Below are 12,844 nucleotides of genomic sequence, written 5' to 3'. Positions count from 1 at the left end.
GGAACCACATAAGATAGCATTGGATGGAGTCTACGCCCAGAAACCTCCGTCCCACGACTGCTGGGTTCTATCCTGAATGTAGCAATCAAGGGACGATAACTGCCAATTTTAAAAGAAGACAATATTAAGAAGTCACATGCAATAGATACATAGGAATGGATTAATTCCTTTTCCAGCTTTAAATCTTTTGTCCCCATGCTGCGTACCATTTCATTTCACACTCTCCAGCTTGAGCTTCTCTCAACACCTCCGGCAGAAGCCCTTCAACTTGTTCAAGAGCCATTGGCCTCTTGTCTTCGGGCATTCCCTTTAGCATTGTTACGCAGCCGCTATGCATTCCTTTCAATTCCACATATCCTAGCTCTTCAAGCTCTTTTGAAGTCGCACCCTTTCCCAAAGGACTAACGCCTTGCTTTTCGCCTATATTGCGAAGCAAACCCTCTCCGGCTCTCTTGAGGATCTCAGCCGTCGAGACTCCCACCGTGGTGTCCAGCCCAACAAGAGCCACACATTGTGACAGCACCTTGAACATCTTTACCCAGGCTTTGTCGTCTTCTTCCATTTTGTTTTCAATCAAGGCACCATCTACGAGCTGAATCCAGCCACCAGGCTTGATCAGCTCTATGAACCGTCGTACTATCTCAACAGCCTGCTCCATGCCGCCCGCAACGGCGAGTCCCGTTCGTTGATGCACAAAATCGAAATGCGCCTCCCATTTCTCTGGCCACGGTTTCAAAATGTCTTGCTTTTCGAGTGTGATATTTTCAGGCAAGTCGAGAGGTGGGAAGTCTGCGATATCTGTGCCGATCAACTCTGCACTCTCTGGGTGTGCCAGCTGCTTCCGGATCAAGGTCAAAAGGTGCCCGTCAGCAGTCGCACTATCAAGGATACGCAAGTCCGTGCGAGACGTATCTAGAGGGCATAAAATAATGCCTCCAAGAGCATCTATGATGAGGGCGCCTTGCGATCGAAGGCGGCGGGCCTCAGCGACATGCCGGATATCTGGGTATCGCGGATCAGGAGCTGGTTTCTTAGAGTCCGACATGATACTTTGGCACTTTATTAGGCAGATGCAGGTTTGAGATGGTGTTTTTGCCAGAGAATTCTCTTGGTTACTACTTATCAGATAGATATACAAGAGCCAGCGAGCGACGTGAGATAAAGAGCTGCGATCTTGCTGACAGCCTCTCAGCTGACAAAAGTCTAATTGAGATGAGCCAAGCACGTATTGGGAAGTGCGCGTCATATATGCTTTCTATCAATTTCACAGATATAATAAGAATAGAATAGGCATCGTCCCCTTTTTCAGTTTTGTGAGCCGTTTGACTCGCAAGAAGTAGAAAAGAGATTCATTGAAGGTCAAAGATATACCAACCGAGGAATTTGCAACAAGGCATAGATTCAATAAAGCACACTTTCGGTGGAGTGAAAGAAAAATTTGCGAATCAAGAGATGATAGAGAGAACTCAAAAGGCAGCAGAGTGATGAAACGGAGGACTACAATAATGGCAAAGGTGCTTCTCGCAGGTATAGGAGAGACACTGGGAAGAAACGATCTCGTGAAAGGGGTAGAGATTCAAGAACTAAAGGTATTCTTAGCTGTTATTAAGATAAAGTAGCTATAGAAGTTATGATGAACAACACTTTACATACAATTCTTCATTACAGCCGTTATTCAGATCAAATAGGTAAACAAATTCACTTTTCCATTGATCAGGAAGATGTTAAGGAGGATTTTATAGAAAGTATACAATCTATTATAGATAAGTGTTTATAAGCGTCATTTCATAGAAAGAGCTAGTTTAGCTCTAATAAATGACTTTCGCCTTTGGAATAAAATATGGAATTTGTCAGGTCGTGTGCAAGGAGGCTGTGAGAGGAGCTATCACATCGAGGGGGTGTCTCACAGCAAGGGACCGATGATGATGTATGATGAAGCTTGCTATTCTACGGGCTATGTACCCAGTATCTACTAGGTACTTATGAAGGTAGGCACAGGTCATGTGACCTTACAGAATTGGGTACATTCAAATAATAACTATGCACCAAGTTATAACTTGGGGTATTGGTAGGACGACGTGAATGCTAATAGATGGTAGTAAGGTATATTTGCATGTACCTTACCTATATGAAGTACTAAGTCGAGTGAGGGCGTTAAGTTCGTTTTGGCTGCTATGCAAATAATGCAATATGTTTTACTCTTCATACCTACCTATGTACGGCATATCTCTTGTCTTGTTAAAATCAGATTGCCTTTGCGCTCTAGCTGCCTGGTCTCACACCCAAGGCCGGTCAAAACAGACAACATGGGGCATCAGATCTTGCTGCTGGACGAGCTGCTAGATCGTGTGAGAGATTTCTAGTAGTGATACACGACCTACCACAATTGAAGACGCCCACGATACCTCTCCGGAAGGGGGTGGAGAAATTGGGGAAATACGAGGCTGGACATGTTGACAGGCTTATTGGCTTCAATATTAGGACAATTTGGCGCCGATCTGCAGATCTCCGCATCTTGGGTTTCAAGAGACACATAAGCATAAGCCTACGCAATCAGTGGCCAATGTGCACCCAATTCGTGTATCGGTGAATGATGAGGGGATATTATAGAGTATACTAGTTGCTTTCCTTGAACCCAAGGGATATAACACCTCCATAGAGATACCTGAGTCGTAGCAGAGGTAGAATGACTGGTACATTAATGGAATCGCCATTAGCTCTAACACACTGGGCTAAAGAGTCTTTGGTACGGGAATAGCAGAGGCAGTGGTGCCTTTACGCCTTGTACCGAGTACTGTGCGGCTCTTGTATTACGACGACAAGCCCATGACGAACGTGGGGAAGAGGCACGAGACACCGAGAACAGAACAGCCACTCCCTCGGACCCTCCATCCTTTTCATCCTTTTTTCCCTTTCGTCTTTTTCTTTTTCCACACTCTCAACCCACTGACCTTTTCCTCCGGCCTCAGCAGACAGACAATAACCAGCAATATCCGCTGGGGGCTCGTCTCGTTTCTTACAGCGACCAAAGCCCACTGAAAATAATCCCGCTCTACCGCTACCGGGCCATCAGCAGGCGGATCTCCCCAGTCCAGGTGCAGTGCAGCCCGCTCGGAGGTTTTCTGTTGGCGCAAACCGGGCCTGGTGTCGTCATCGAGCCAACTCCAGATCCACTTGGCAACATTGCGATAAAGCGACTCTCCTCTGCGTGAGCGTTCCTTGATTGATCTCCCTTTTTTCTGGCATCATGACCTGGGAACTCAACCGCCGACGGTTTGTCCGTGCCGTCAACAGCAAATTCATCTATGGACGTTTGGTACGTGCGCAAGGCGGAACATGTTTTACCCTTCGAACCCATCCATCCATCCCTTGTGCTACCTACCTACCATCCACTCAATCAACATGAATGAATAAATAAATCTGGCTGGTTTACTCTTTTACTAACAGACTCTTGCAATCACCAACAGCCTCTACTCCACACTATTATCCTCCTCATCGAAATGGCCCTCGTTGCCCGGCTGACGGCGCGATTCAATTCGTACTACAATGAACGACCACGTACGTCCCCACGATCCACCGCCCCGCGAGTTCATCTCTATCAACATCCCCAATGCATCGGCTGACCAACTGCACGCATAGTCTTGACCATGATGGTCACCAATTCGATCCTTGGTGGCATCGCCGATACCGTCGCGCAAACCATCACCTCTGTGCGTGAGCGAGCGCTTAGAAAGTCAGGCGGAGTCACCAAGGACGATACGTTCGCCGTTGAAATCCACGAGCTGGACGAAAAGAATCCCTTCTACGACCGTGAACTTATTCCCGATTCCAAGAGTCTGCCTCCGCCATTCGACTTTGAACGACTTACGCGGTTCATGGCTTATGGTTTTTGCATGGCTCCTGTGCAGTTTAGATGGTTCAAGCTGCTTGAAAGGCTCTTTCCCATCACCAAGGGCAGCGCATTTGTGCCGGCCATGAAGCGAGTCGCCTTTGATCAGCTCATCTTTGCGCCATTCGGTGTGGGCGTCTTCTTCACGGCCATGACCATTGCTGAGGGAGGCGGCCGCCGTGCGGTTACCCATAAGCTGCGGGATATGTACATCCCTACGCTCAAGGCCAATTACGTCGTGTGGCCTGCGGTGCAGGTTATCAACTTCCGCTTGATGCCGGTGCAATTCCAACTGGTGAGTGGCTACATGCACATATTATTATAATGGTGAATGGAAACTAATGCAGGGAGTTAGCCGTTTGTGTCGACTGTTGGTATTGCGTGGACCGCCTATCTCTCCTTGACCAATGCATCCGATTGAAGCGAGACCGGGAAGAAACGTACCACTAAGCCACTGTAACGCAACATCTGTGATATACGAAGAACACTACAGGGTCGTATGTTAAGAAAAGGGTGGATAGTAGGTGGAAACATGTTAACTCAAGAGGCCGACTTGGAGTCCTTGAACCTGGATTTGGCATCATTGGACGGAAAACAGATGGAAGGAATTGTTCAAGGGCAAGGCTACAATGAAATCTAGGATGGGCGTCTATGCTGCACCTGAGAGGCAGCATGCAAGGCACCGGCGTTTGGAGTTTCAATCCATCTTTTTTGGTTATATCATGTTGCTGCCATGTTGGAAACGCGATGGCATTGGAAGAGTTGGCTCAATCGTTTTGTACAACAGCTGAGAATACGAAGCCTGATATGCAATGATATACATTATACATGGATGTACAGTTTGGCCACCAGCAACTCAGTGCACCTTGATGTACACCTTGATGGATGGCGTAATTCTAGCATGTGAATATACTGCATTTAGGACACTGAATCTACGAATGTAAGTAAACTGACATTGGTATGAGAACTGCCGCCGGTCATGATTGAGCTCGATGAAGTGATAATATGGCCTGATGGAAATGCAATCTTGCAGCACATCAATTGAGCGCGCATATGCAGGTGACAATGGCGGCACGTTTGCGCGTGATTTTTGCCGTCGAATGAAGCTCACGTCACTCTGGCGTGGTTGAGCTGGAAGCGTTGGGTGGATGGATTGGATGCGCTGAACATAGAGGCTGGATGGTGCTGAGATCCATTGGATAGGTGCTTAAGGGCCCCCACCACAGCTCCCTGTAAACTGATCAATCGATTGCTGTAATCTATTGCTTGGAACCCCACCTCCCCCCTCCATCTGCCTATCGCAGCTTGATTGCTTGTGCGTGCTTTTTCTTTTTCTTTATTAGCATCTCTGCTGGATTGATTACCAGAGTAAACTTTCCTTCTTTTTCTTCACCACGATTTCCCTAGCGGCGCGACTTCTGTTTCGCTCTACTCGCCAATTTCCCGCCAAAATGTCTCTCTCCAGCAAGCTGTCCATCACTGACGTCGACGTCAAGGGCAAGAGGGTCCTGATCCGGGTGAGTCCGAATTGCCCCGCCATTGATTGCATGGAGGGGTTTTGCTGCACCCGATTGAACGGGGAGCTGCTATTGCTAGCATGAGCGTCAAAGCTCAGCTAGAGGGGAGAAAGCCGTTGGAGATGCTGCAATTACCATGGATGAATCTGGGCAATGGCAGAAGATGTTATAATACATGAAGCTCTGATCTGGACTTGACTAACACGCTGCTTCGCCGCGGTTTCACAGGTTGACTTCAACGTCCCCCTCGACGAGAACAAGAAGATCACCAACAACCAGCGCATTGTCGGTGCCATTCCCACCATCAAGCACGCTCTCGACAATGGCGCCAAGTCCGTCATCCTGATGTCCCACCTTGGACGCCCCAATGGTGCCGTCAACGCCAAGTACTCCCTGCAGCCCGTTGTTCCCGAGCTCGAGCGCCTCCTGGGCAAGTCCGTCACCTTTGCCCCTGACTGCGTCGGCCCCGAGGTCGAGGCCATCGTCAACGGTGCCGACAACGGAGCCGTCATCCTGCTGGAGAACCTCCGATTCCACATTGAGGAGGAGGGCAGCGCCAAGGACAAGGAGGGCAACAAGACCAAGGCTGACAAGGCCAAGGTTGAGGAGTTCCGCAAGGGCCTGACCGCTCTGGGTGACATCTACGTCAGTAAGTACACACTGTTAAACACGATTCTCTTCTATGGCTTTTGACATGTGGCTAATCTCACACGATCACTAGACGATGCTTTCGGCACTGCCCACCGTGCTCACTCTTCCATGGTTGGCGTTGACCTGCCCCAGAAGGCTGCCGGTTTCCTCATGAAGAAGGAACTCGACTACTTTGCCAAGGCTCTCGAGTCCCCCCAGCGACCTTTCCTCGCCATCCTCGGTGGTGCCAAGGTCTCTGACAAGATCCAGCTCATCGACAACCTCCTTGACAAGGTCAACACCCTCGTCATCTGCGGTGGCATGGCCTTCACCTTCAAGAAGGTCCTCAACAACGTCCCCATTGGCACTTCCCTCTTCGACGAGGCTGGCGCCAAGACCGTTCCCCAGCTGGTCGAGAAGGCCAAGAGCAAGAACGTCAAGCTGGTCCTGCCCGTCGACTACATCACTGCCGACAAGTTCGACAAGGATGCCAACACTGGCACCGCCACTGACGAGTCTGGTATCCCCGACGGCTGGATGGGTCTCGACTGCGGCGAGGAGTCCATCAAGCTGTACAAGGAGGCCATCGCCGAGGCCAAGACCATTCTGTGGAACGGCCCTGCTGGTGTCTTTGAGTTTGAGAAGTTCGCCAAGGGTACCAAGGCTACTCTCGATGCTGCTGTCGAGGGCTGCAAGAACGGCAAGATTGTCATCATCGGTGGTGGTGATACCGCCACTGTTGCTGCCAAGTACGGCGTTGAGGACCAGCTGAGCCACGTCTCCACCGGTGGTGGTGCCAGCTTGGAGCTGTTGGAGGGCAAGGAGCTCCCTGGTGTTACTGCTCTGTCTAGTAAGTAAATGACACACATTATTATTGGATTAAAAGCGCGAGGCACAAGTTGATGACGGGAGGGAATTGGCATCAAAGGTCGGACCGGAGCATCTCGTCTCTAACGAAGAAATATCATATATACCAGAGTGACCTCGAGGAAAATAAAACATCGTTAATAGCATGGAAAGCCAACTGTTTCCATATCAAATATCGTGACTGGATGTAAATACACGCGTAATTCACGTTTGTTGGAATAAGTGAGCCACATAGAATGGACCGAGTAATGTCTTTTTTTTGTTCTTTGGATTAGAAGACCCAATCTATATGCCTAGCGTTCCATATATGCCCATGACGCGATTTGGTTCGCCCGATCGATGTCCTCGTACGTCTCCTCGCTTCTCGGTTTCACCTCCGCTTGGCCGCCTCAACCTTTTTCAGCTCTTCCCTATGAAAAGAAACACGTCAGGATCCGTGTGCCCATAAGGAGTATAACGAGAAAAACAAAGAAGGTGGCAAGTATAAAAAAGGAAAGGAAAATGAAGAAAAGAAAAGAAGACATTATATGTATCAACATGTATGTATATGTATCCATCTCAAACAAGACATTAAGCGGGCTTAAGCCCAATGATGATTGTACCAGAAAACAGCAGCGGTGACGAGCAAACAACAGTGATGAGAAAAGGAGAAAGGAAAGGCAATCAACGCTTCAACGAAAGCGGCGACGGGGACGAAAGTCGAGCGACAGCGCTGTGAGAAGCAAGGTAGAAACTAGGAGAGAGCCAACCACCCACTTGAGCTGATTCGAAAAGTCATCGCTTGTGTCGTCGTCGTCCCAGCTCTCCTCCCACAGGTGCTTGGTTTCGCCGTTGCGCTGGGCGGCTTCGGTTTGGTCGGCGGGCCAGTCTATTATGTATAAGAGATGGTTTGATTAGATTGAATTTCTTTTATGAGTATTGATTGATTGATGTGATTGTTGCTTTGTTATTGTGGGAGGAGGAGAGAGAAGACAAGAGAGTGGCTGGGAAGGGAAAGGGAGAGGAGGGATGGATGGGTTAGCAAGTACCGTCGATGGGAAAGTCTTCGAATTCGTCGTCCTCGCCTAGGGCAAGGTGCTTCTGTTCGGGCTTCTGCTGCTCGTTTGAGGTGGACTGTTCAGGCTCGGCGACCTTGGGCTCTGTGGTGGTTGATGCCATGGTGGAGGGTGATGATGCGGCGACCTCTCAGCCTAGCGCTAGATTGGAGATGCGCTTGAGAGAAGGGAGAATGATGATGCTTGACCGCGAAGGGGTGGACAAGCTGGAGATGACGATGGCGGTGATGATGCGAGCTTCGAGTGTATTGACGCGGCACACGGAGGGAGGGGGACGATGGTCGGGTCGCGGTGTTTGTTGTTGCAAGGATTGGTAACAATGGCTCAGCTTGGTGATGTCGACTTGCGTGACGAATAGCTGTGGTTTCCTAGGAGAAGCAGCAATATGGAGCCTTGTCTTGTTCCAGTAAGAGTAAGGCGGCCCGGTGCGGAAGAACGCTGCGTCCGGGGGGGCATTCGATTGATAGCGCCTTAATGAGCTGGGCTCCAGCGCTGTCTAATTGGTGCCAGGGAGTGCCGGAGGTGCCTGAGCGCTTACCATTTTTGCCCTTTTCGGGGCGACAGGCGCCAGGCGGACTTTGCAGCGCCATCGTGGGGCGGCTTAGGGGTCTGATTTGAGCAGAGACAGAATACACAGCAGATGCAATTGAGTGGCAATTTTTCCCATTGGGGTCGAAACGAAGAGGGAACGAGTTGATCTTTTTTGTTTTGCTACTTGTTACGGATGCAGCGGCAGATGCCTTTTTTTCCATTGTTTAATTAATCCTTCAGTTCTTTCGTCGTAAGCGGGCAACGTCATGGAATAAGTGCGGTGCGGTCGAGCACTCCGGATTCCGTGCCCGAAACCCAAGTTAGCACTTCAATGTATGAAGAGCCCATGTATACAGTGGAAAAAAAACAAAATTAGCCCTCGCAGTTTGTAGACTTCGTCCGGACATCAATGACATCGGCCATCTGGGCTTAACGGACTAGTCCGCGTTTGCTCCGAAATGCCGCAAAAGAAACGCGGCAAGTTCTCGGCCTGAGCGCTTTACCGACCGCGGAGGGACAGGATTTGATGGAGATACATGGAAGAGAGATAGGTAATAAAGCACCGAATTCTGGAATAAGGCAAAATCGATTAAATACCTGGGACCTGCACCGAGTAAGCCTGGCGGACCCTTGGATTATTTTCGGGGTCTCCACGGCTGGAAACTTGAATCCTTTAAACTCTCAATTGGTTTTAATCTCTCTTTTCTTCTTTCTCACGTGTGAAATTCTTTTTGTTCCTTCTTCTTCAGCGTCTTGAAATAGAATAGAGGAATTTTTCTTTTCGAGTCTCTTTCTCACTGTCCATTGGGCATTGCTCTATGGAACTTCGGCCAGCAAATCGAAAGCGAACTGACTGAACTTGGGTCTGGCGAGGGGTGCTTGCATGGCATAAGCGTCGTTTTTTTTTCTTCCTATTATTTTTTTGGCGTCTTTATGCGGGCTTGTTAGTCGACGCAATTGTGCCCTATCACCTGTCACTCGCTCTCTCGTGGCCTTCGTTACCGAGTATTTAGCTGAGCCACCATCCCTACATATTGGAAGGGCACCCGACAGAGCAGGCCAGGCGGGAAGGATCTGCCTACGAATCCTTGCTGTGCGAATCTCAGCACTCAGCCTCACTCTCTCTTATCTGATATTCATACGGTCCTATCTCTCTTCCTCCGGCTGTCTCACCGCTACCGTCATCCTCACACTAACATCACCACGAATTCATTGCCGCCATGAGTCGTCTGGGTGGGTGGTTTCGCTCAGGCGGAAACTCCAAAAATGGCTCCGACACAAGCCTGTCGCCCATCGACAGCATCGCCAAGGAAAAGGAGAATCTAGTAGAGGCGATGAATTGGGTCGAGCTCATCATGAACGACGACATCGACGGCGCCTGGGAAAAGCTGCAGCTGGGCGACTCTGCCTTCCACGAAATGGGGTCCTCGGTGGCCTTTTTTATGCGCTCCGTCCTGGGCTTTGAGAAGCAGGTCATGACCGAGGCGACGGCGAGGCTCAACGAGTGCGAGAACCGGGCCTGGGCCGATCTCAAGCGGGCGCAGAAGCACGGGGCTGCTTACAATAGCAGTCAGCTCTATCCGCCGGGCACCGAGTACGAACTGATTATTGCTGAGACGCAGCTGATGGGGGCTGTTGTTGGTGTGCTGCACGAGAGCTTGGTAGAGGCCATGAGGAGTTTTTATAAGCTGCGAAAAGCGTTTCTGACATTGGATGCCATTGTGGCGTCTGAGGCGAAGATCTTTGGCAAGACGGCTACCCCGGGCTCGTCGCGGATGTCATTGGAAGGGAGCAGCTCGACTTCAACTTCGACTGGCGATGCATCCTCGACGGAATCGTCTGCGAGCACGCTCAGCAGTAGTGATCTTGAAACTTCTGCGGACAGCAGCAGGAGCCCGTCCGGACAGCAGACTCCCAGCGATCAGGCTGACACTGATTCAACGGCCCAGCAGCTGGAAAAGCTCAACCTTGGCAAGCTGGAGGATACGTCCAAGCTGAGTCTGCGATCCAAAGACTCTGATGTGAGCTCGGACGTAGAGCTGGACAACCCCGTTGACAAGTTTATCCATTCTGGAGCCAACATGTGCTTTGGAGTTCTCCTCCTCATCCTTAGTCTCATCCCTCCGGCATTTTCACGCATCCTCTCCATTGTTGGGTTCCACGGAGATCGTTCACGAGCCGTCAAGATGCTGTGGAAGTCGGCGGCCCACTCCAACATCAATGGTGCCGTTGCGGGCATGATGTTGCTGGCGTACTACAATGGCCTGCTGGGAGCTGCGGATATTTTGCCCGCCCAGCAAGATTACGATGCTGATGCCGAGGCCGTTGGGCCGCCCATCGAAAAGTGCGAGAAGCTCCTTGCGGACATGAGAGCACGGTATCCCGACTCACGGTTATGGCGGGTGGACGAGGCGAGAATGCTTGCCAACGAACGCAAGCTTACGGAAGCGCTGGACCTGCTCAAGACGGGCAAGGAGTCTAAGATGAAGCAGGTTGCCGCCCTGAACAACTTTGAGCTGTCACTCAACTGCATGTTTTCCTACGACTGGGAGTTGATGCGCAGCTCATTCCTGAAATGTCTCGAGGTGAACGATTGGAGCCCTTCAATGTACTATTACATGGCCGGCTGCGCATCTTTGGAGCTGTACCGAAATGCCTTCCACTCCGGCGACAAAGACGAGGCGAGACGACAGAAGAACAAGACCGAGGAATACTACCGCAAGGCCCCGACTGTGATTGGCAAGAAGCGACTGATGGCACGTCAGTTACCCCTGGAAACGTTTTTGCAGCGCAAGATTCAGAAGTGGGAGGACCGGGCCAAGGCTCTGGGCATTGACCTGGCTGATGCTATTGGTTCCAGCCCGGCGCTCGAGATGTGCTATGTATGGAACGGACAGAAGCGCATGGCCACGGAGCACTTGGAGAAAGGACTTGATTATCTGAATTGGGAGAGGTGCACGGCAAGCAAGGAAGATGTCACCAAGATTCAGGCTGAAAAGGACGAGATGGCTGTCTGGGCTGTGAGTAGGGCGTCGCTGCTGCGAGGCGCGGAGAAGCTGGATGAGGCGAGGGCACTGCTGAATGAGAAGGTTGTTGACCTCGATCGGTAAGTTGAGCTCTCTCATATATCTAAAGAGAAAGAAAAAAATACTAACAATGGTGGATGCAGATCTGTCTTTAAAGGTGCGTCTAAAGACGACTACGTCCTGCCCGCAGCTATCTACGAACTGGGCGCCATTGCCTGGGCCGAATGCTGCAATCCTCCCGAGGGCGAGGAGAAGGAAATCCTGGAGTACAGACGAAAGAAGATGCTGGAGTGCGAAGAGCAAATCAACAAGGTCAAAGTCTGGGAGGCGTACACCCTGGATGCCAGGATCGGCATGAGGGCGACGAGCGGATTGGAGACGCTGGCTTGGTTCAAGAAGAAGTATGGCTGGTGAAGATTGGGAATTAAACATTGGTAGGGATTACATGGGTTGGATAAATCTGGATAAATGGACTTTTCTAGATGAGGTGATATTTTTTCTTCTTCTTTCATCTTATCACCTGGGTTGGTTGTTGGGAAATGCATACACATACGGACGGCTATCATTGGCGTTTTTATGTCGTGGGCTAAGTGTTATAGACTTACTTTAGAGGGACAATGTTCAAGAGGAGGACAATTTAATGCAAAGCTAAGAGCACAGCTGCATCTATATATAGCTAGTATTAGACACGGCGTTTATGTTGTTGAAATATAAACCTCAATGGCCTCTAGGTGTTGAACCTTTTTGTTTTCAACATACCTTATATGTTAAATTGGGGTTACCCAAATCTCCTCCCTGTCAATGACCTGGCCTTTACCTTCCATTTCCTCATCCCCTTGACTAATATCTTCCGCTACAACCTCTTTGAGGTTTTCTTCAGCGTAATCGAAGTCAATGTCAGCCCATCTTGCCCCATGGTGATAGTACTCGCCAACAACAGCTCCAGGCCTCGCTGACAGTACGCCTCGATTGAAATACAGCCTCTTGACGCGAATTCCGTAGATGAAGTCATCCAATTTCTCCCATTTAAACGGGTCCTTTATCACCCAATTTTTGCTCTTTTGCCAAGAGACTTCCGGCCCTCGCACGATCTTGAGGCCGGTGATCATGTAGACGAGGTCCCAGCCTCCGCCCTCGACAAAGTCCTTGACTGCTGGCTCGTTCATACTTTGCGTCACGTATTCCTTTGTGGGAGTGAATGTGATTTCTTCAAGCTTGTCAAAGTGGTAGACATCTGTGGTGTAGTCATCTTTGGCGCTAGCATCACCTGTGAGGCTGGCCTCGCTGCCCATTCTCTCGACAACGAATTTTGCCCACACGCCAAACTCG

At 50.1% G+C, this 12,844-nt stretch overlaps 7 protein-coding genes across 7 annotated transcripts; 3 read left to right on the top strand and 4 right to left on the bottom strand.

Annotated features, from left to right (window-relative positions):
• Positions 1-178: 178 nt before the first annotated feature.
• T069G_09376 (uncharacterized protein) lies at positions 179-1,045 on the bottom strand (the record flags this gene model as incomplete). Its single annotated transcript, XM_056176586.1, has 1 exon — positions 179-1,045. The coding sequence occupies one exon, from the start codon at positions 1,043-1,045 to the stop codon at positions 179-181; it is 867 nt and encodes a 288-aa protein (XP_056025064.1).
• Positions 1,046-3,247: 2,202 nt separating this feature from the next.
• T069G_09375 (mpv17 / PMP22 family domain-containing protein) lies at positions 3,248-4,310 on the top strand (the record flags this gene model as incomplete). Its single annotated transcript, XM_056176585.1, has 4 exons — positions 3,248-3,316; positions 3,468-3,558; positions 3,640-4,184; positions 4,245-4,310. The coding sequence occupies 4 exons, from the start codon at positions 3,248-3,250 to the stop codon at positions 4,308-4,310; spliced, it is 771 nt and encodes a 256-aa protein (XP_056025063.1).
• Positions 4,311-5,340: 1,030 nt separating this feature from the next.
• T069G_09374 (phosphoglycerate kinase domain-containing protein) lies at positions 5,341-6,894 on the top strand (the record flags this gene model as incomplete). Its single annotated transcript, XM_056176584.1, has 3 exons — positions 5,341-5,406; positions 5,635-6,055; positions 6,128-6,894. The coding sequence occupies 3 exons, from the start codon at positions 5,341-5,343 to the stop codon at positions 6,892-6,894; spliced, it is 1,254 nt and encodes a 417-aa protein (XP_056025062.1).
• A 379-nt stretch (positions 6,895-7,273) lies between these two features.
• Positions 7,274-8,061, bottom strand: T069G_09373 (DSS1/SEM1 family domain-containing protein; the record flags this gene model as incomplete). The annotated part of the gene is made up of 3 exons (XM_056176583.1): positions 7,274-7,313; positions 7,660-7,771; positions 7,932-8,061. 3 exons carry the CDS (start codon positions 8,059-8,061, stop codon positions 7,274-7,276), a joined length of 282 nt encoding a protein of 93 aa, XP_056025061.1.
• Positions 8,062-8,088: 27 nt separating this feature from the next.
• T069G_09372 (uncharacterized protein) lies at positions 8,089-8,548 on the bottom strand (the record flags this gene model as incomplete). Its single annotated transcript, XM_056176582.1, has 2 exons — positions 8,089-8,450; positions 8,497-8,548. 2 exons carry the CDS (start codon positions 8,546-8,548, stop codon positions 8,089-8,091), a joined length of 414 nt encoding a protein of 137 aa, XP_056025060.1.
• Positions 8,549-9,709: 1,161 nt separating this feature from the next.
• T069G_09371 (uncharacterized protein) lies at positions 9,710-11,929 on the top strand (the record flags this gene model as incomplete). The annotated part of the gene is made up of 2 exons (XM_056176581.1): positions 9,710-11,595; positions 11,659-11,929. 2 exons carry the CDS (start codon positions 9,710-9,712, stop codon positions 11,927-11,929), a joined length of 2,157 nt encoding a protein of 718 aa, XP_056025059.1.
• A 353-nt stretch (positions 11,930-12,282) lies between these two features.
• T069G_09370 (uncharacterized protein) lies at positions 12,283-12,807 on the bottom strand (the record flags this gene model as incomplete). The annotated part of the gene is made up of 1 exon (XM_056176580.1): positions 12,283-12,807. The coding sequence occupies one exon, from the start codon at positions 12,805-12,807 to the stop codon at positions 12,283-12,285; it is 525 nt and encodes a 174-aa protein (XP_056025058.1).
• Between the last annotated feature and the right edge of the window lie 37 nt (positions 12,808-12,844).

This window comes from Trichoderma breve, chromosome 6 (assembly GCF_028502605.1).
Source record: "Trichoderma breve strain T069 chromosome 6, whole genome shotgun sequence".
Classification (NCBI taxonomy): Eukaryota; Fungi; Ascomycota; class Sordariomycetes; order Hypocreales; family Hypocreaceae; genus Trichoderma; species Trichoderma breve.
This window is presented reverse-complemented; position numbering and strand designations above follow the sequence as displayed.